The sequence below is a fragment of the Hoplias malabaricus genome, chromosome 7 (genome assembly GCF_029633855.1).
Source record: "Hoplias malabaricus isolate fHopMal1 chromosome 7, fHopMal1.hap1, whole genome shotgun sequence".
NCBI classification, from domain to species: Eukaryota; Metazoa; Chordata; class Actinopteri; order Characiformes; family Erythrinidae; genus Hoplias; species Hoplias malabaricus.
In genome coordinates, this window is record NC_089806.1 from 27,500,243 (window position 1) to 27,522,458 (window position 22,216).

The following is a 22,216-nucleotide window of genomic DNA, read 5'->3' on the forward strand; positions in this document are numbered from 1 at the left end:
ACTATGCTCATTCTTCTCCTTAATCACCTGTTTCCCCACAGGACTGTCAAAGGCTCACTGAGGGAATCATTGAACTGGGGGTTGTCTGTCAGGCTGAAGGGGAACTCTGACTAAGCTTCAATGTATTGCAGCCATGTTGGGGGGTGGAGGGGTGAGCTCCTGCTGATCAGTTTGAACTTTGAATCAAATATTATTAGAATTTGGCATGCAATTTTATGTACAACAGGGTGTTCATTCTTTTATTTCATAATTCATTCTTGCTTGTGTGCTACTAAAGAGTCACAGGTTATATATATATATATATATATATATATATATATATATATATATATATATATATATATATATATATATATATATATATATATATATATATATATATATATGGTTATTACATTTTAGTACATTAAAAAGTATATTGTAGTACACTATATACATATATAGGTTTTTTTATTAACAACTCAGAGATTTTACACCTTGAATAATAAAGCAGTAAGACATTTTATTTTATCCAGAACTCTGTATATGTGCTGTTTGCAGAACATATATGTTATGCAGCTTGTTTAAGAACAGAATTGACTTCATAACAATCTGTACAATATAGTTCTTGCTGTTCTAAATAGGACAGAACCAAGGTAAGATGTCCTTAGAGATGCCTGCAAGTCACTTATACAGAATGCAAATACGCAGGAATGCCCATCGTGCTTCTGTATGTGTTTAAATCATTCTGCTTATACACCTCCCGCTGTGCATATCAACTAATCCCTGCCTTAACAAGTTGTGAAATGAATGGCTGCTTCCATAATCCTTTGTAAACATGATTTAGGTGAAGAGAATGCACAGGATGAGAGAGACAGTGATGTACTTGTATGGCCATTTACAGGCAAACGGATTACAAACAAGACAGCCTATCCCCCCTACTTTTTCAGACATAGACACTGGGACTGATTTTAGAAACCCCGTTTTTCAGCAGCGAAAATTATTTTGCCACAGTAGTTTTGCTTTTTTGTGTAGAAGAGATGTGCACATTTCATTGCATAAATGTCATCACGTTATGAATTTTAATCTTCTGAATTTTAAGATTATAACCAAATATAAGTAGAATAACCAAATGTATACTCAAAGTTTTACTACATGTGTAAAATAAAACCATTTCAACAATCATTAAGTACAGGTTGATGTGTTTTAAAAAAATAAATAAATAAATAAAAATTTTGCAGCTCAAAAGTTAGAAATATTTTCAAAAAGTCTTCTAATAAGGCTATGTGAAAATATGTTTATGGTACTCAAGTCTTTTTAAGGTCCCAAATTTACCATCTTTCATCGAATCGTCTTTGCATTATCAAGTTATCACTTTCTATCAGAGTAAATCAGAGGAGGGATTACATTATGAAAGCTTCAAATGCTTACTCTTTGTTTTGGAATTTTTTAAATGACTATTCTGGAGTCACTAAAGGTGTGCTCAGACTTGCCAGGTTTGGTTTGATCAAAATGAAAGCTGGTGCGATTGCTGTTAGAGCGGTTTATTGCAAAACTCTGGAGCGCAAACAAAGAAGTGGACTGAGGCCATCTGAGCAGCTGAGTCTGTCCATGTCTTAAAAAAAAAAAATAAAAAAAAACTCTGGTGCAGATTACTTCAAGTATGAACTTAAAATGAAACAAATGCATTCTAACCAACCAAACACAGGATATAAAGTTCCAAGAGTAAACAATAATCAAGCTGCAAGGGAGCAGAGTGTGTTAAAAACAACAAATGAACATGCTATACATATACTTAGATATAGCCATACTACAACCTATATTCAGCCCTCAGACATTCAGACACTTTTTACAGTGCATAGGACAAAAATACTAATGTCTAATCTCTGTAGCAGAAACATTCTTTAGTTCATCATATGGAAGAAATTATGTTGCTGTTTTGACTCACTTATCCATGAACACACCCTAAGCCTCTAGAAGAAACCTCTTTGTCAACAATCTATTTCCAGAAGAAAGTTCCTGCTGTATGAAACAGTTTGAGTTTGCAAGACCAAATTCACTAGAATCCACCTGCAACCAGAGCATTTTAAGTTAAACAGAGTGAAGGTCATGCAGAAAAATACCTAATCCCCATTGTAGGGTTTGTTTGTAGATTTGTGGTGTTCTGGGTTTGTTATAAAGGTGCAGGGATTTTTAGATGCCTAGCATCAAGTAATGTTAGATTACATATACCTATGCTGCTAAAACTGGTTTGGCTTTTTCTGCAGGACAAATTCACACACAAAAAAAGGTTTACTAAGCACAGAAACAAATGTTTGAAGTTAGTTTTCTTTCATATTTTTACTGTAAACTCAAACTAATTAACAAAGACTTTTTAAGCATGATGTTTTGCAGCTAAGACAGATGTGAATCTGATGCAATGTAACTAGAGGGTTCCGTGTTGGGTTGTTTATATGATAGAAGATATATAATGCACAAAATAAACATTCAAAGCCATAGCTGAGCATTACAGCTTTGAAATTGCAATGTTCCAAAGACTGCATCAAACTGGCAGATTCAGGCAGCCAGTGTTTCTTACATCATAACCCTAAGGAACCAATCCTGTTTATTTGCAGGGCCCTGCTTTCAGTGTAAATTCAAGCTACAGGTTAGCAGCAGAGGAGTAAAGGGAAATAGTCAGGTACAAATTGGATATTCAAAGATCTGCATGCACGGAAAGACGATGAAGGTACAGAATTGTATCTAAGCCATTTTTAAGGATTTTTAATTTTCTAAGCAATTTTTTTTTCAATCAAAATGCATAACAAGTTATTCACATTTTTCAAGAGGTTGCTAGGGAGATAGATATTGAGTATTCCATTGTATTATTTTTATTTGATTTTAATAAAATATATAGAGAATTCCAGTTCTCTGTATCCCCACAATCGTTTAAGACCTGGTAAACCACCAAAACTGCCTAAACAAGAAATACAAGATTAAAATTTAATTTTAATTAAAAACTAAAAACTACAAATGTTTTATTATCCATTTTTTACTGTTAAAAACAACTGGGTCTGAATTAATGTGTAGCTGTAAAGAAACAACAATTTCAAAGTGTTTTCAAGTGTTCTTTTAAGAACAATGGACTGGTCACCCCAGAGCCCAGATCTCAGCAACATTGATTGTGCTTGGGTCACATTTTAGTTGTCAAAAAATTAACTCTGCAAAAGAACTGGAGGTGAGTCTCTTGAATAGAATGGAAGTTGTAATAATGGCAAAGGGCAGAGATGCTAAATATTGGATATATCTTTGCTGATATTATATATAGATTCCTAGTAAATTGTTATTGCATGTTAATGACTTATTCTTTTCCTCAACACTGGAAAACAATTTTATGAATGAAGCAGTGTTCATGTTTATGTTTTCTTTTTTTTACAGGTGTGCTTTGCACCATGTTTTCTTGCTGCGTTCCTAGGAATCTCTGGAGCTTTGAATGGGCTGACTGTAGAAGAGAACACAGCTAAACTCAAAAGGGTCAGTTTGAACTGTGAAACATGCTTCTACATAATGATTTTTTTGCTGCATATTTTAAAGCTCAGAGTAGATGTTTACTTGAGAAAGGGGCAGTGGTTCACATGATTATTATTAGAAACCATTTCCGTTGATGGTGGAAAGCATGGGTTGACCAGTGTTTGATGACTCATGTGTAAGGGTGGGGGACGGCGTTTCTCTCGTCACTTCTGCCATCAATTATTTATGTAAGGAAGGTAGTTCAGTAAAAATGAGGCTGAAAGGTCAATCACCTAAATGTCAGAAAAAGACAGAAAACAGATGACAAATGTGCTCATTAAATTGGCAGCTCATGTGAGATGAAATGCAAGGTGAAAGGCAGTCCAGGAGTATACCTGCTGTAGAGCTAGATATTAGGACAGTCACTACTGAAGAGCCTGGTTTGTAGGATTTCAAGCAGAAATTTGAGGCCATTTGTCGTTCTTAATGTTCTTGGGCCTGTCTTCATCACATCCATGAATCACAGAGACAGTGTTTATTTGACGTCCACAAACGTTTTTTTGTAAAGGAGAAGGCATTTTTAAAAACAGGTTTATAACCAGAAAATGTCTGTATTTTTAGTTAGAAATAATCCGTTTTCACTTTTTTAGTGCACATTTTCTCGGTTGTGTGCCTCTCAGTCTCACTTTCAGTTCCAAAATGTTCTCACTTTTGTGTTTTGACACTGTTTTGAGTGAAGGGCAGGATCTATTCAGTAATTGGCTGCTGGAGATAAGTGGAATAATCAGATCAAATTTACATGCACTTGGGTAATCAGATAACTTTCAGAATGAACCGTTTAAGAGCTCTGTCACTTTTATGCAAATAAGCTGTTGCTGGCCATACCCCACTCATCCCATGTTTACGCTGAGCATTTACCACATGGGTATATGACAGAAAACAGAGGTGTTATCCAACCCTGTATGTTCGACCCTGAACCGGACCCATAGCAGGAAGAAGAGGAGCCACCTGCACACAGAGCCGGTCCAGATTTTCTTGGGGCCCTAAGCAAAATTCTGAATTCTGAGCTAAAATGTGACCATTTTTTGACAGTTCCACCTGACTCTCTACTAGTACTCTCCCTCCTTTTTTTGGCTTAAGAATAAACAGCCAGCTATATACAGAACAAAATGAGGTGTCAAGCAACAATATATAAATAAACAGTTTTAACATAATTAATTTTGTGATCAGCCCTCAAGCATCCAAGTCAGCATTTGTCTGATTCTGTAACAAGCTGCAGTTCTTGATGTGGAATAGAAGAAAAAGAAGCAAATGTAGCTGTTTATTATCCAGCTACAGCTTTGTGTCACCTTAAATGATGCAGTAGTTTTGTCCAGGTGCCTGTAACTGCTTCACCATTTAAGGTGTCTAATGAAAACCTCAAACGAAGAACTCAATTCAGCACTTGGAAACAACTTTATGATTTTTTTAAAGGTGGAATGAAATAGTAAGCAATTTTTAGACTGTACTTGTGTGTTTGGGGAAGTTTAAAGGAGTACCAGGCAGTATAAAAAAAGTAGTATATTTTCTGCTTCAAGGTTTGGTTCATGACACTGTGGCACTGCAAGGCTTCTAAAGTTGTGGAGTGCAGCTGCGCAGTGTATGCCACCCCTAAATATATTCCCACGGCTATGTTCGTAGACTATAATTTATTAGCAATTCAACCACGAGAAGAACAGTCACAGGTTTACCTGACTGCTGTTCCTACGGAGTCTTTTTTTCCTCATTTAATTTTCTGATGGATCATTTCTTGTCATCTTCTTATGATAAACTCTCCGTAACTTGAGACAAGGGGCTTTCGTTAATTTGCTGGGCCCTACAAAACGTGCGTAGTGAATGTATAGGAATGTTCGGCTTTGCCTACATAAACATCTTCACAAATGCCAGGGTGGTTCTATGCAAATTTCCTTAGTGTGACATCACAATAAGGGAGCCATCCAAGTGACTCACAAAAAACGGATGGATGTTTTTGTTTTGATTTTTTTTCACTCTTGGAATGTTTATAGGATGCAAAAAGTGAGTTTTGCATAATATGTCCCCTTTTTAATACATTTTATTTATATAGCGCTTTTTAAGAACTGAAAGCACATACATAGCAAAAACAAAGAACCTCAAGAGTACAACAGAAGACAACACAAATTACAATGAATAGTAAATTAACAGCACAGGGCCAGAGGGTTAAATCGGGTCCCAGAGTTAGCAGTCATTGTGCAATTTAGCGGCCAGTAGCTGAAAATAGGCCACTGCGTCGACACAGCAGTAGAGTGAACACGGCAGTGAAACGGTGTGCTCTCGCCCACAACTGACATGAGACAGACTGTTTATATGACCACATGAAAATTCAGATAAGTACAGAAATGGCTGGTTGCATAAAACACCTTAAATATTCCCCATAAGAATAAACCTAAAGGGAATATTTTCCCTTACCTTAAGGGAGTTGCCTAAAAGCCCTCAGATGTTTCAGAGGTTAACTAAGGGAAAACTGTGTTGGGGTTTTATTGCAGTGAATGAGGTTTTGTCTTTAATGGTCGACCGTTTCCATGATGACCAATGGGAGAGGAAAATAGTGCACAGAACATATGATGTTATTGTTTTGCTGCAATTCTGCATGCATGCGTGCTGATATTTTGGGCAAGCAAGAAGATTATTATTTTTTGAATGCACATGATCTTAACATGATGGAGCAGGAGATTGACAGGCGGATCGGTTCAGCGTCAGCAGTAATGCGGGCTCTGTACCAGCCCGTTGTGGTGAAGAGAGAGCTGAGCAGAAAAGCAAAGCTCTCAATTTACCGTTCAATCTATGTCCCAACCCTCACCTGTGGTCACGAGTATTAGGTAGTGACCAAAAGAACGAGATCGCGTACAAGCGGCTGAAATGAGTTTTCTCTGCAGGGTGTCTGGACTCTCCCTTAGAAACAGGGTTAGGAGCTCGGACGTCCGGGAGAGACTCGGAGTGGAGCCACTGCTCCTCCATGTCGAGAGGAGCCAGTTGAGGTGGTTCGGGCATCTGGTCCGGATGCCTCCTGGACATGTTCCGGGCATGTCCACGGGGAGGAGGCCCCGGGGCAGACCAAGAACGCGCTGGAGAGACTACATGTCTCGACTGGCCTGGGAACGCCTCGGTATACCCCCGGAGGAGCTGGAGGCGGTGGCTGGGGAGAGGGAGGTCTGGGTTTCTTTGCTCCAACTGCTTCCCCTGTGACCCGGACCCAGATAAGCAGTGGATAATGGATGGATGGATGATCTTAACATTATATATAAATGTATAATCATACAAAATATTCTTAACTCTATAAACTCCTGTCTTAGCATATCCTGTCAGATGGACAGACATCTAATAAAGTGGAATTACACCAGTTTTTCTAAGCGTTTGCATATTTACATATGTTGAGATGTAAACAGTCATTCAGAGAGACACCAAGCGCACAGGAGTGCAAGATGTGTATAGCACACACCTGTACATTTTCATTTGAGTACAACCTTAATTTTCCTTTTATCAATGTGAAGAATCCCATGCGTGATAATACATTTATATGTAAGATCGTTACGGTTGTGTGTAAAAAAAAAAAAAAAAAAAAAAATAATAAAAAATATATATATATATAATACCCATTCTTGCTTGCGAATGCAGAAAGCTTGCAATATTAGCACAGGCCCAACTCTAGGGTCAAACCACTTTTGCTTTTCAGGGTGGAGAAATTAAATAACCCTGGCTACTGTCTCAAACCATTAATCCATCATTAATAATCTAAACTCAAATATATGAAACAAATCATGTAGCACATTGGTTCAATATGGAGCGAGTGTTTTAGTGTGTACGTAGGGTGCAATTCCGTATTGTATATAACAGCTTATTTGGGGGTTAAAGAACTTTTTCTCCTCCCTTCATCATACACACTTCAACTTCAGAAGGGTTTGTTAATTAGCTCAAATGTTGAATCAAGTGTGCTAGGATCAGAGGTTTCTTCAATAATATGCAGGGCAGTAGCCCACCAGGATCACGACTGAGAACTACTGACTTAGCCAATAATTGTTGGAAAGGTCAAGGACGCATTAGCTCTCAAGACAACACGATTAACAACAAATTCTTCATCCAAACATTACAGCTCTCATTATGAGCTCCTGGACACTTTATGCGTCCTGGATGTGAAATAGAGTTGTCTGGAGTGTAATGAGGTGACAGAAATATTTGCAACAGGCTCTTACAGTCTTACAAGCTTGTTGTTGTCTTTACCCCCAGTGAGTGTGATTGGCATTTCATTACTGGGATTGGACTTCACAGTTAATGGCATTTCTATTAATAGGTATAAATTATTCTAAGCAGTTTTGTCCTCGCAAATTTCAAATAGGTTTAAGAGACTAAATTTCTGTATGGAGAATGTTTATTTAAAAAATTAAATAAAGGAACAACTTTTTTTTTTTAGGGCTTTAGACTTTGGAAGCATCCTCTTGGGGAATTTTTTTTTGTGTTTTTACCTCAAGCTTGCCTCTAGAAGATCCAGCAAGTATTTTGAAGTGCTTTGCCAGTGGAGAGAAAGAATAATTCTGTCACATTATCACCCATCTCTTCTATATTTATGTTGTCTTCTGCTGCTCTTAGTCTGTTTGAGACCTCAGGCTTGAATCAGTGTGACGTCAAACTAGGGCGAAATAATGCCACTGCAAGTCTCACCTGCAGCAGGTTCACCCCAGGTGGTCTCTTGTTAGGTTTTAATTAGAAACTTTTAATGCAAGGAACACCAGCAAGAAAAAAAGGCTTTCCTTCTATTATACAACTGTTTTTTTGCTCTGCTGACCTTTCAAAATCATTACTGTTGTTAGTGATGAGACACTGGTACACATGAGCTGGTTTTAAAACAGCATTTAAGGAGGAGTTTGAAGTGTGGATAAAAGGAAGCATGTTTAACTTGTGATGTACAAATCCCATGTCCAGAAATGCTGGGAAACTTTCTAAAAACACAATAAAAGCTAAAAACTCTGAATTGTTTCATCCCTTGACCTATAATTGAATTAATTTTCAATGTTTTCACTGACAAACTAAATGGTATATTTTATATATAAAAATAATAGGTTATACATTTGCAGCACACTCATAAGTGTTGGGACAAAAGTAAAATAAGAATGAAAAAGATTATACAAGTAACACTGTTCTGAAGGTTTCCACAGTAAATGTTTTAACTAATAACAGGTGATGTCGTCAAGATTACGTTTAAAAAAAGAATCCACAAAAGGCTTAGCAAAGATGGGTCATGTTTCACCACATTGTGCCAGACTTTATAACAGGATTGTCAGTCAGCTCAAATATAACATTTCTCAGCACAAGAATGTAAAGTATTTAGGTGCTTCACTTTCTGCACTTAGTAATCTCATGCAAAGAGACGAGTGCACAGGGTGTTTTTTTTTGAAAGCATGGATGCTATGTGCCAAAGTTGAAAAATACCACGCTATAAAGGGAATAGGACAACAGGGAGCATAGGCTGTTGAACAGCTCAGTCCCAAATGATCAAAATTATCTATTTACAATTAAATTAATATTTGATGTGACCCCGTGGAAAATATGTCCCAGGGTTGCTTTTTGTTTTGTTTTGTTTTCTTAGGTATCAGTTTCTAAATTGTATATATTTAACAAATACAAAGTTTTTCATGGAAAACTAAAAATATTTTATTTGTTCTTTGTTAAATAATGGTTTAAGTGAATGAACAAATCACAAATTTCAGTTTTTAGAACATGTCCCAACTGTTCTGGTAAAGGATTTGATAATTCAGATTCTACAAGGCTGGGCTACAGCACAGTGAAATCAGATAAAAGCAATTAATCTTCAATTGAGAGATTTACACAAATGATAAAACAGAGAATAGTTACTATGATAGCAAATAATTCCCTAAAATTTTTTGAATGTTTTAACGCAGGGGTGCAAATAACTTTTTGGCTTAATATCTATTTTTGCCGGACTGCCTAATGGGCGGGCCTAGAAGAGGCATTTTCCCTTACTGACTGACTCCTAATGTTGCAATATGCATGCGTGAGAGAGGAGTGAGAGGAGGACATCTTAGTTTTTCTTATTTCTTGTGAGTGTGTGTCTTAAATAAAAACTGAAATATGGTAAAGGGAATTGTGGGGAGACATTTTGTGGCATTAATGTGTTTATAAAACTCCATATAGCTGCACACAGCCACATAAAACTTCACGTGCTTTACTGTAACTGTGTACGTATACCTTAAAACTTCACTTAATCTTCCTATTCAAAAAATGTATTTTGCCTGTAGAAGACAGATCAAGTTGAACTAATTTTATTACAAATATTGTACTGTCTATTCTTTGCTTGGGTTTCAGAGAAAACAAGTACTCTGGACATGCATGTTCACCAAAATGCATGTGACACATTGAGCACCTGTTTTAACCGATGTTTTTTTTGTTTGTTTGTTTGTTTTTGTTTTTTTCCTCAGGACTATAAAGATGCCTTGATCTCCAATTACTATGTAAGTTTACGAGTGGACATGTTCAAAGCATGAGTTGGGTACACTATATTCTTAAATCTTGTAGACACACTGCCTTTTGAGTGATTTCAGCTATTTTAATGTGCACTTATTTCTGTCACAGTTTCAGTTGTAAACACAGAGCTTGCATAATTTTCATGGAAAAGCAATGCCAATAGAATTGAGAACAGTGTGGATATGAATTGTATAATGTTCTCCAGTATTGTTTATGTGGCAAAAGTCCACTGCGCATTGTTCCTGTGTTTAGCATAAAGTCCTCCTAGAATAGAAGGTTACTACATCAAAGAAGGAAAGAACTGCCTGATAGATCCTGTTTTCAGAAGAAACCTTGGACAAGCTGGTATGCTTTGGCCATATATTATGTGTGTTAAAATGGACCAAACTTTAATATTTAGATTTTGGATCTGTATAAATACTAAATTAAAGCAATAGCAGATAGTATGCTGTGAATTTACCATACAGCCATCATGTACCTGGAGTGGACTGATTGCAGGTGGCAGTTTATGTACAAAGTAATCCAGTTGTACTAACACTATCATCATTGTGTTATTTGGGATGTTTCCCCTGTAATAAAGTCAATAAAATGATGGATCACATCCAGTTTATTGCAGTTCTTACAGTCTTAAGGAGCCCTGAACCCTTTAGAGTGATACTGGGTCACTTCTTCTTGAAGAATGATTCAATTTCCGTACCAGAAATTGTTCAAATTTCAAGCAGTGTCTAGACACCACAGTCAGACAAAGTTCTTAGTACTGACACATCTGTACACTATATGGCCAGAAGTTTGTGGATACTTGCTCATCCAACATTTTTTTCTGAAGTTAAACATACAACCACTTGTCAAAAATGTTAACTACACCTAAAGGACATTAAAGGAACACTATCCCTTTATTTTTACCTAAAAAATGACAGCTTTAAAAAGATTGTGAAGATCCTCCGGACTGTAATTGGAAGAATAGTGCCTCTCTCACAGCTCCCAGGCCTTCTCTCAAAAAAAAAAAAAAACTTGGCCATGAAACTTCACAACCACGGGGCATAGATCTCGCGCAAGAAATGTGTAACGCTTTTCGGCACATAACTCATGGGTGTTTACCTCACTACAAGGAGAATCTAGCTTGGTTTTCCAAATATAGACATGGCAGAGAGAGCAAGAGAGTGAGCGGCTGTTAGAGTTAATATTGAACTGTTTTTACTTAGTAGAGTGAGCTCTAACAGACATGAAGACACAAGTTGGAGTATTAAGTATTTCTTGCCCTTTTTCCATGTGTTGCTCATTTAGTTAGTGATAAGTTCTGTTGATGAAAGTGTTATCAGGTTTTTGCGCGTTCTGAGCAGTCACCCAGGGTTTGAGTCTGCTAACTTTAGCCGAAATAGCCCTTTTTTTAGTGTTAGACAATGATTCTGAAATTTGCTGTGTGTTTATAATGGCCAAAGTTGCACTTTGAGTCAGTGGAACTCAAAGACAAAGTGTTAGAATCAGGTTTTTGAGAGTTACTGATGAACAAGGGCCAGTGTTAGTGTGTTCAGCACTTTTGCTGCATGCCATGTTGTGTTTCCTTTTTAAAGGCATTTTATAATCCTTACCATTGTTTCAGTCCGTATCTCCCTCCATCCATGCTTTCTTTAGCCAAGTTCAATTAGTCCATGTTTAACTATCATTTTTAAGCAGCAGACTAATCTTCAGTATTTATTTATTTATTTAAAACAGTGGTAATATTAATTTTAGAAACCATCTGTAATAGATTAAGTGTACTAAATAATAAAATAGCCAGTATATTTCATCTGAGATTAAGGAAACATGCTAAGTTAAATCACTGGCATCCCTGAGAGCAGTGCTTCAGCCAAGATATTCCTCTTTGAGAAATGCCCATTCCAGGGCAGAGTCCTATTGGTAACTGGATTCCATAAATAAAACCATAAATAAAAAATGTCAGGTAAAAAAAAAAAAGGGAGCAGTGGAAGAGAGACGCTAGATTTTATTGAAAAATAAAGCTTTGGCATCCTGCTAAAAAGCTCTATGACCAAATACATAGTAAAATGAGAGAAAATAATGGTGATGGATTTGAAAGATGTAGGCATGTTAGAGCCTATAGACTATAAGAGGCATGCAGATTTGGCTGTTTTCTCCTTAACAGGTAAGCAAGTCAGTTCTAAAGAACTGTAAATGTAAAGATGCTTATGTATGGATAAAAGGTGTAAAAGATGTATGTGTTTGAAGAGCAGATAACAGATTAAACTCTGTGATTTGTGTGTTTTTAACAAATAAGTGAGTTACGACCACAGATGCAAACGTGTGTTTTAAATAAATAAAATTAATTAACAGAGCAGATGAGACATGTGAACTCTGCAGTTTGAGTTTTAGACAGATAAATTTAACAGATTAAAGGATGCAAAAGCCATTTTATTTGAGTTTAAAATCAATAAAATTGAGAATAAGCATTTCTGCAACACTAACTTTAGCTTTAAATAATCGCCTATTTAAGGTGGAACCAGAAATTCAGATAAGAATGCTGAATGGCAAATAGCATCAGTATTAGCGTTGTAAACTAACTGACTGTCTGTATTACAGATTTGTCATTGAAATGTGCTGCTCAGTATCGCTTCATGCTTTTCTGTGGAGATTATACAAGCTGTGCATGTATAACAGAATACTTGTTTTCACAATGGTTTCCCTCATTTAAATAGAACACTCATTTTTGAGCATTTGTTCTTTACTTTTTAAAGTTGTGTAGAGTCACATTTCATCGTAAAAATAGGGCATATTAATTTCACTGGCCATTATGATATTCATCAGTTTCCTCTTTGGTATATTTCTCCAACCAGACTATCCTCTGTCTCACAAGCCTAAGAATACCATATTATCATTTGCTCACTACCCAAACATTTTCATGAAGTAGGGCTGGCTTCATGTAAGTTATATGGAAATGAGGCTCAGACAGGCAACACTTGATTTCACACATTGAAACTGATTCATAAGCTGTTCTGAAACACCACTTGTCCCACCTTGTACGAAAATGTTATGAATCAGAAAATGAATAGTTCGTACATCATTCAGCATGGTCAAGCATAACACTCATTTTTATACAGTTTTGATGAATTAGAACTGCTGTGTATACCGTCTGGTTCTAATGCTCTGAAACTAATCCACAAAATTTTGGGTCTGATTTTTATCAGCTGTGGCCAGCTGTTCAGATTGCCAACTTTTATTTCATCCCACTTCATCACAGGTAAGAGACATCTAGAATAATGCTTCATTGTGAATGTTCTTGTGTGTGTTTGAAGATGTAATAGAATTTCCATGTAATCACCATATATCATCTGAAATGCTGATAAATTTTTTCTTCTTTTTTCTGTGTTTGCTGTTTGCAGATTAGCCGTTGTCCAAATTGTTGCTGTGGTTTGGAATTCCTACCTTTCCTGGAAAGCCAATAAGTTATAATGAAACTTCTCACAAGTCCCTTTTCTTATATCGTACGTAAAAAATGTCTTTGTTGGAATGCAATGCTTAAGAGTGGTCATGATACATTTTAGGAGGGAAACAGGATTTAACAGAAAATCGCTATGATTATGTTAACACAATTAAGTTGTATTTTATTTTTTGTATAATTGTCAGTACTATGTAGTGTTTATATGCACATGACACGTGTATCCTAAATTTTGAATAAAATAATTCTTTACTAGTGTGCTTCCTTTAGCCTCATTCTGTCCCTTTATTCTAAAGGAGACTTGTTAAGAAGCACATAAACTAATACCTGCAAGGTTTCCTTTTCCAGTGTATTTTGGGATATATGACTTTAGTGCAACATTTCAATATTCCATATATATAAAAAAAACACGTCTTGCCAGTTACAGTCTTTCCCAATAGCCTTTTAATTGTTATAAATAGTACCTATAAAATAATTTAGTTTGTTATTATTGAAGGCTGAATTGACCACTCTTCCAGAAGTGCACTTGTGAGATCAGACACTGATTTTGGATGAGAAGGCCTGGCTCGCAATCTCCAATTTATCCCAAATGTGTTATATTGGGTGAAGATCAGTACTCTGTGCAGCCCAGTCAAGTTCTTCCATACCAAACTTGCTCATCCATGTCTTGCTTTGTGCACTGGTGTGCAGTCATATTTAAACAGGAAGGGGCCATCCCCACACTATTCCCACAAATTTGGGAGCATGAAATTGTCCAAAATCTCATGGTATGCTGAAACATTGAGTCCTTATCACTGGAACTAGGGGGCAGAGCCCAACTCCTTTACACCATGTAATCTGATGCTTTGCATTGTGCTTGGTAATGTAAGGCTTGTATGCAGCAGTTGGCCAAGGAAATCTATTCCATGAAGCTCTGCATGCACTGTTCCTAAGCTAATCTGAAGGCCATATGAAATTTGGAGGTCTGTCAAGATTGACTGCAGAAAGTTGGTGACATCTGTGCACTATGCACCTCAGCAACTGCTGACCATGCTCTGTCATTTTATGTGGCCTTCCACTATGTGGCTGAGTTGCTGTCATTCCCAATCATTTTCACTTTATTATAATACCACCGACAGTTGACTGTTGAATATTTAGTAGAATTTCACAAATTTACAGGTGGTATACCATCACTGTACCACACTGGAATTCACTGAACTCTTGAGAGCAACCTATTCTTTTTAAAAAACATTATTTTACTCATCTGTTTTATCTTAATTGAGGTCGATCTTAAGTCTGATCCTCCATTTCCTCTAGGTGGCAAGCTCACACTTGCTCCTGCTCCTGTAAACACATTGTAAATGTTGTTGTGATCTGACTTTGCTGGCCACGGTAGTGGGTCCTCATCACGACTTCACTTTAGCTCAATATGCATTCTTGTGTGTTTTTACATTCTCGTGTTCTCGGGAAATGTAATCAGTTGTAGCCCAAGTACTGTTCCATTTTAAAAGTCCACATCTAGCCAAGTACAGTCCAAATACCAGGATGTTTTCATTCTCTGCTTGTAATGTAGAGGATGCACTGGGACGTGACTTCTGTAGATTCGAGAGATTCTGATATCCCAAAATGCATTTTGCACCAACCTCAGTGTAATGGCCTTTTTCCCATCTCTGTGAAAGTGAGTTAAGTATGTTTAGCGTTCCAATTACAAAATGACCATAGCGTCCTCCTGTCCTCTGGAGTTTGTACTCGCGAGTTGAACTCACCAGGTTTGTTCTACAAAGAACCGCAGTTTGAACTTCACATACTTTGTATCTGCTTGTTAAGTGACGCCACACGTGATGTTTCGCTGTTTCTCAGTCCTGTGTCATACATTCATAACTCATGTGTTTACTGTTTGAATAAAGCTGAATGTCTCAATCAATTATGTGATCTCAGTTCAGGACTTAAGAAAAATAAATTAATTCAACATAAAGCAAATGTGTCTTTGGTAGCACTTTTTGCACATTTTGATCTGTGTGAACTGCAATGCAGACAGACTGTTCTGCTCCGTCTCAGGGAACAGGAGCTGTGTCGAGGGAGCTGTTTCTCCTGCAGCTTCATCTCTGGAGCAGAGGAGCCACATAGAGAGAGCCCCGTCTCTCAACGCTCCAGCTCTGGAGCAGAGACCCTGTGACTCCCGCAGCTCCGTCTCTAGGAGCAGAATAGCAGCAGAGCGAGAGGAGTGTCTCCCGCTCACGGTCTGTCTAACAGCTAACGGTGTTCTAACTGCTGATCTGAGCAGAGCCATGTTTTTATTTGTTGTGACTAGGGGTGTAGCCACGGGTGGGCCTGACCCAGCCATTCAGCCAGAGTTAACTCCCGTGCATGAGTGCACGTTTGCGGACACATTACTTTCTGATTTTTCCAGACAAACCCACATTCCCGCGAGTCAGATTTGGAGTTGTAGTGAGAGGGGATGTGATTAGGGTCACCAACCATCCCATATTTGGACACTAAAAGCAGTGTTGTGTTTTGGACTCACTAGTGTCTTGTATTTTTATCTCGTATTTTTGAGGTGAGACTGTTAATACCATGATTTCTTTGAGACACTCTACTCTCCCTCAGCTGGAAGGAGGGGCAGATAATCCACAGCTCCTAAATAGAGAATGCGTTTCTCATTCTCGTCACTTTTATATAGCCAATCAGCAGCCAGAGTTACCTGTCCATCATTTAGTTCTGCAGCCAATGGAGTCACAGTCCTGCCTACAGGGATTTGTTTTGTGGTGATGCTAAGAGAAACGGGTCAAAATGTTTAAATGTACCTTTAAAAGAACAACAGCAGTTTTAAAACCCTATTGTGTTCCCTAAAAGTACATTACATTCTCTTCAGTGGGAGAGTTGAATATTTATAAGATTTCGTTATAAAAGTGTGTAAAGTAAAAGGAATCCTGGAAATGAAATTGGGCTTTTGAAATCAATAGATTGTTTACTACAATTATAATAGAATAAAGAATATGTACCCTTGGGTGCTTTAAAGAGTCATGCTATAGGAGACTCTCTGAAAAGACTAGATTGTTCGAAGGGATAGAAATTAAGACTTGACAGTGGCATCATTAGACCAGATTTTAAAAAATAAAATAATTACTTTAGCCCCACCAAATAAGTTGTCCTGTAAAACACAGAACTGTCATGTATATGGACACTAAAAGACATGTTCTGTATTGAGCACATATGCCAACATTTCAGAAAAGAGGTGAGCTTGAAGTGGCCCAAACAGTATATGTGCAAAGAAACAAAGAAATTATGGAAGGCAGTAGAGAAGACTTCCAACAAAAAGAGCCTCGATGAAGCCAGAAGGAACATCAAGGTAGCTAGTGTGGGTTTTCTTATATGTGAACAAGACATGAGGTAGGGTGATGGTGTTGGATAAACTGGTTTGCTCCAGCTTTAATTAAAAAACAAGCATGGCTGACACTATAAAAAATGTGTTGAGGTCCATGTCAGGTCTAGCCCCTAAATGCAGCCATAAGACTAGAATTGAGTGAGTATGCATCTAAAGAAAAAAAAAAAAACGGAAAAATCTTATACTTAAACATACAGGAGACATGTCATGTCTTTAAGCAGATGAAGAATATTTTAATACTTGGACAATCTTAGGTCCATATATAGATGTTATAATGAATTGTTGGTTGAAGATGAGGCAAAGGATGATGAATGGGTGTGGTTTAAACCCTTAAAGGGGATGTCTACAAATGTCCTTTAGTTTGTTTATATTCAGAAGCTCTGTGAGTTTTAAGGTAGAATGGTATGTTTGAGAGGAAAAGATGACTTGTTTCTACATGGCTGTAAGTTTTTAATCACTCTTTGAATTATCACAAACTTATTTTTAACTTGAGTTATTTAGTGTTGTAGTCCTTTTGACTTTGGTTTACTTTCATGCAGTTAGCTGTCTCCTAAATCTTAAGACATTCCACCTTAAGGAATTAAAAATAACAAAAATAAGTTTATATTGGCCATCTATGGAGCAGAAATAGAGCAATATCCTCATCTTGATTCATGCTTTTCAGTGTTTGGAGTTCTCTCCATTGTCTAAATCTCCAGGTGCCTTTGCTCTGTCATGAGCAGAGAGAGAGAAGAAGCTTTGCATACTGGAAAAGACACCGTTTTTTACCTGTGTACTGACACCAGGGTTTCGTAAACATATTGGGCTGGTTTTGAGTATGCAAACAGACAATCAACTACACTAGGGGGAGCCACAGGGGCAAAACCTAAATCTTACATATTACTATATAATATATTTGCCTTAAAATTACAACTTCAACATCGTGGTGATGCTCTATTGACCTCCATTGACTTTGGGCTCTGCACTATGTAAATTATGGAGGACAGTAGGAAATCATCCCCCTCTCCCTTGCCTCCCCATTCTTTTATGTGGCAAAGCCTATAAAGATTTTTCTATGTTACAAACCTCAACTGTTCAACTTGTTCCACTGCAACCACAAAGAAAAAAGTGCAGACAGGACAACAAACTCAGTTCACACATCAAGTCCTCCCAACCCTTTCACAGAGAAAGCTCCATCTAAATCTTCACATACATGTACTGGTCATAAAATGAGAATATCATGAAAAAGTTGATTTATTTCAATAATTCCATTCAGAAAGTGAAACTTGTATATTATACTCATTCATTACACACAGACTGGTATATTTCAAGTGTTTATTTCTTTTAATTTGATGATTATAATTAATGAAATCTAATGAAAACCTCAAATTCATTATCTCAAAATTAGAATATTGTGAAAAGGTTTAATATTGAAGACGCCTGTTGCCACACCCTAATCAGCTAATTAACTCAAAACACCTACAAAGGCCTTTAAACGGTCTCTCAGTCTAGTTCTGTAGGCTACACAATCATGGGGAAGACTGCTGACTTCACAGTAGTCCAAAAGATGACCATTGACACCTTACACAAGGCAAGACACAAAAGCTCATTGTTAAAGAGGCTGGCTGTTCAGAGCTCTGTGTCCAAGCACATTAATAGAGAGGCAAAGGGAAGAAAAAGATGTGGTGGAAAAAAGCACAAGCATACAAGCATGTATGTATCTTTACACTTATATAGAGCCTTTCTAGACACCCAAGGACGCTTTGCAATCCACACTGCTCAGAACACTCAATCCACACACACACTGGTGAGAAGCGGCAGCCAAACGCGCACAGCGTACTCTCGACCAGGAACGACTGTCCACCTGGAGGACTGAATCGGGCAATAGGGTTTCACCCAGGACACAGCACCAATCCATATCTGGGCTCACACACACATTCACTCACACATAAAGACATTCATTCACACAGCAGGACAGTTATTAGAGAAGTCATTTCACCTACCCTCCATGTTTTTGGACTGTGGGAGGAAACCGGAGCCCCCGGAGGAAACCCACGCAGACACGGGGAGAACATGGAAACTCCACCCAGATGGGACTTGAACCCAAGATCCCAGCGCTGGGAGGCGAACATGCTAACCACTAAATAAAATAGGGATAACCGCACCCTGGAGAGGATTATGAAACAAAACCCATTCAAAAATGTGGGGGAAGATTCACAAAGACTGGACTGCAACTTGAGTCAGTGCTTCAAGAACCACCACGCACAGACGTATGCAAGACATGGGTTTCAGCTGTCACATTCCTTGTGTCAAGCCACACTATTTTTTTTTTTTAAAGCTTTATTTATGGATTTTTTCCAGAGAACACTTTACAGTAAACATAACATATTAACAACCCAACCCACCCCACCCTACCCATTGCACAATGTATATACACACACATCTGTATGGAGAAAAAAAATAAAAAAATAGAAAAAATTCATAAAAAATAAAATAAATAAATATAATTCATATAAACCTTTTCTCTTTGAATAGGTAAGTACTAAACAGCTGTAAAATATATATTTATTCAGAAAGAGGGGAGAGTTGTCAAAGATGCAATATAGTCAATAAAAGTGCTCCAGTAGAAGTAGACGCGGTCCGTTGAGCCTCATAGGGTAAGCGATAATGTCTGATTGTTTAGAGGATAATTGCAAAGAGTTATCCAGAGTCCCTAAAATAGTAACCAGAGGCGATGGTGTTATAGTAACCTTAATGATATTAGATATCACTTTAAAAATGGAGATCTAGTAAGACTGGAGTTTGTGACATGCCCAGAACATGTGTGTTAAATTAGCAGGTATACCACCGCACCAATTGAATGAGTTTAAGACGAGCACAAGAAGCTGAAGAATGAACCCGGCTTAAGGCCGTCTCCCACCACTCATCGTCAAACCTGGTATCTAGTTCCCCCTCCCATTTAGACCTCTGCTTTGACGCAAAGTCTTCACTATTTTGAGTCAAAATATGACTGTACAAATGAGAGATTAGACCTTTCTGGCTGTGTGTGAATTTATCTAAAAAGTGAATGGGGTCAACTTCAGGAAGAACTGGAAATGATGGGCAGTGGGTGTGTACAAATTTTCTGACTTGAAAGTATCGGAATAAGTTCCGCTCAGGAAGATTAAATTTTTTACGAAGGTCAGAAAACGTGAGGAAAATTTTCGAATTCTCATCGAATAGGTCTCTGAACCTGACTTAGCCACAATTTTGCCAAGGTGCATAAGAAGAGTCCATAACAGATGGAAGAAAAAGATGGTTGTTTCTAATAGGAGCATTTAAGGAAAAATGAGGGGCTTTAATGTGCGAATGAAATTGGGACCATATTCATAAAGTTGAATAGACTATAGGGTTGGAAATTTTTTTGCCCAATACTATGGGAAGTGAAGAGTGTACTAGGGCTGGAATTGAAAAAATGACGGCATGAAGAGGCCTCAAGAAGGCACCAGTCAGCTTCAGGGGTCTGAAGCCAAAAGATGATTTTCTGGATGTTAGCCGCCCAATAGTAATAGAGAAAATTGGGTAAAGTTAAGCCACCTTGTGAGCGAGAATTTTGAAGAGCTTTTAAACTTATTCTGGGAGGTTTACCATTCCATATAAAGGAAGAAATAAGCTGGTTTGTGGATTGTGGGTATAAATAAAGGAATACATTGAAAGATAAATAAAAATTTAGGTAATACTGTCATCTTGATCACATGTATTCTACCCATAAGAGTAAGAGGGAGACTTTTCCTTTTCTGGAGGTCTGATTTTGTTTTAAGGATTAGTGTGTCTAAATTGGCTTTGTGTAGTTCGGAGAATATAGGAGTAATGAAGATGCCTAGATATTTGAAGCCTGATTCAGAGATACAAAAATGTAACGTAGATAGCTGAGAGGAGGGGACTTGTTGAGTGATGGGAAAATATTCACTTTTTTGATAATTTAATTTATAACCTGAGAAGCTACCAAATTTTTCGAGAATAGAAAATATTTTAGGGGTGGATGTCAGTGGACTGGAAACAAACAGTACAAGATCATCAGCATATTAAGACAGTCGGTATTCGCGATTATTTCTAAAAATACCATGGAAAATAGAGGATGTTCTTAAAACTATAGAAAGTGGCTCTAATCCAATTGCAAATAATAAAGGAGACAATGGGCAACCTTGGCGTGTACCTCTAGTTAGCGAAAAGTATTTTGATCTGTTGTTGTTGGTGCAAACACTTGCTTGTGGAGAGGCGTATAAAAGTTGGATCCAATTAATTAAGTTGTTTCCAAAACCAAACTTTCTAAGGGTAGTAAACAGATATTGCCATTCGATCCGGTCAAAAGCTGTTTCGGCATCTAATGAAATTACAGCCTCAGAATCGTCTGATTGCGAAGAGGTGTAAACTATGCTTAACAACTTCCTTATGTTGGAAAAAAGATGTCGTCCAGGTATAAAACCGGTCTGTACTTCGGCAATGATGGATGGCATAAACGGACTCAGTCTAGTTGCTAAAGTTTTGGATAGAATTTTAAAGTCTGTTTAAAAGTGATATGGGCCTGTATGATGTGTATTCTATTGGGTCTTTTCCTTTCTTTGGAAGTAAAATTATGGTTGCTTGTGTAAGTGTAGAAGGAAGAAATCTATCTTGAAATGCTTCATTATACATTTCTAAAAGTATGGGTGCTAGCTAATTGATTGCTAAATTTAAAAAAAATCTGCTGGATACCCATCTGGGCCTGGGGTTTTGTGATTGTGCATACTATGAATGGTTTTAATAATATATTCTAGTGTGAGGGGGGTCTCTAACTGATACATTGCATGTGGATTTAACTTAGGAATTTGTATATCGTCAAAAATTTTTCCATAAATGAACCACCTGTTGGGAACTCTGTCTTATAAAGGGTAGAGTAGTATGCAAGGAAGGTATTATTGATTTCTAAGGGATCAGAAATGATATCTCCAGCCTCATTTTTAATTTTATCGATCCATCTGGAAGATTCTTTCTGTTTTAGTTGATGAGCCAACAGCCGATTGGCTTTTTCTCCATATTCATATTAGTAGTTGTAGATAGTAAGTTAAATTTAGCTTGTAGTTCAATTTTCTTTTTGAGTAGGTGGGGATTAAAATTAGAAGAGATCTGATTGTCTAAGTTTGTAATGGAATTTATTAAGTTGTCGAGCTCTGTGTGTTGAGCCTTATAAACATGGGCTGAGTAGGAGATTATTTGGCCTCGAAGATAAGCTTTTAAGGATTCCCAGAGCAGCGAATGTGAAATTCCGTCTGTTTTATTTATACTTAACAATGTATCTATAGCAGAGGATATATATATATATATGTATATATATGTATATATATATATATATATATATATATAATAAATACCTTATCCGAAAGTAAAAGAGGATCAAGTCTCCAGTTAGCTTTGGGTTGGGG

The 22,216-nt window shown here is 37.3% G+C and overlaps 1 protein-coding gene across 2 annotated transcripts in view; it reads left to right on the forward strand.

Annotated features, from left to right (window-relative positions):
- mpv17 (mitochondrial inner membrane protein MPV17) overlaps positions 1-15,371 on the forward strand; it is a 47,446-nt gene extending 32,075 nt beyond the window's left edge. For both annotated transcript variants that reach the window (XM_066677043.1, XM_066677042.1), the window contains 4 exons: positions 3,397-3,492; positions 9,957-9,989; positions 13,182-13,234; positions 13,377-15,371. In XM_066677043.1, coding sequence (XP_066533140.1) covers positions 3,397-3,492; positions 9,957-9,989; positions 13,182-13,234; positions 13,377-13,446 — 252 coding nt within the window. In that variant the 3' untranslated portion in view covers positions 13,447-15,371. The remainder of the gene's footprint in view (positions 1-3,396; positions 3,493-9,956; positions 9,990-13,181; positions 13,235-13,376) is intronic.
- The last annotated feature ends 6,845 nt before the right edge of the window (positions 15,372-22,216 follow it).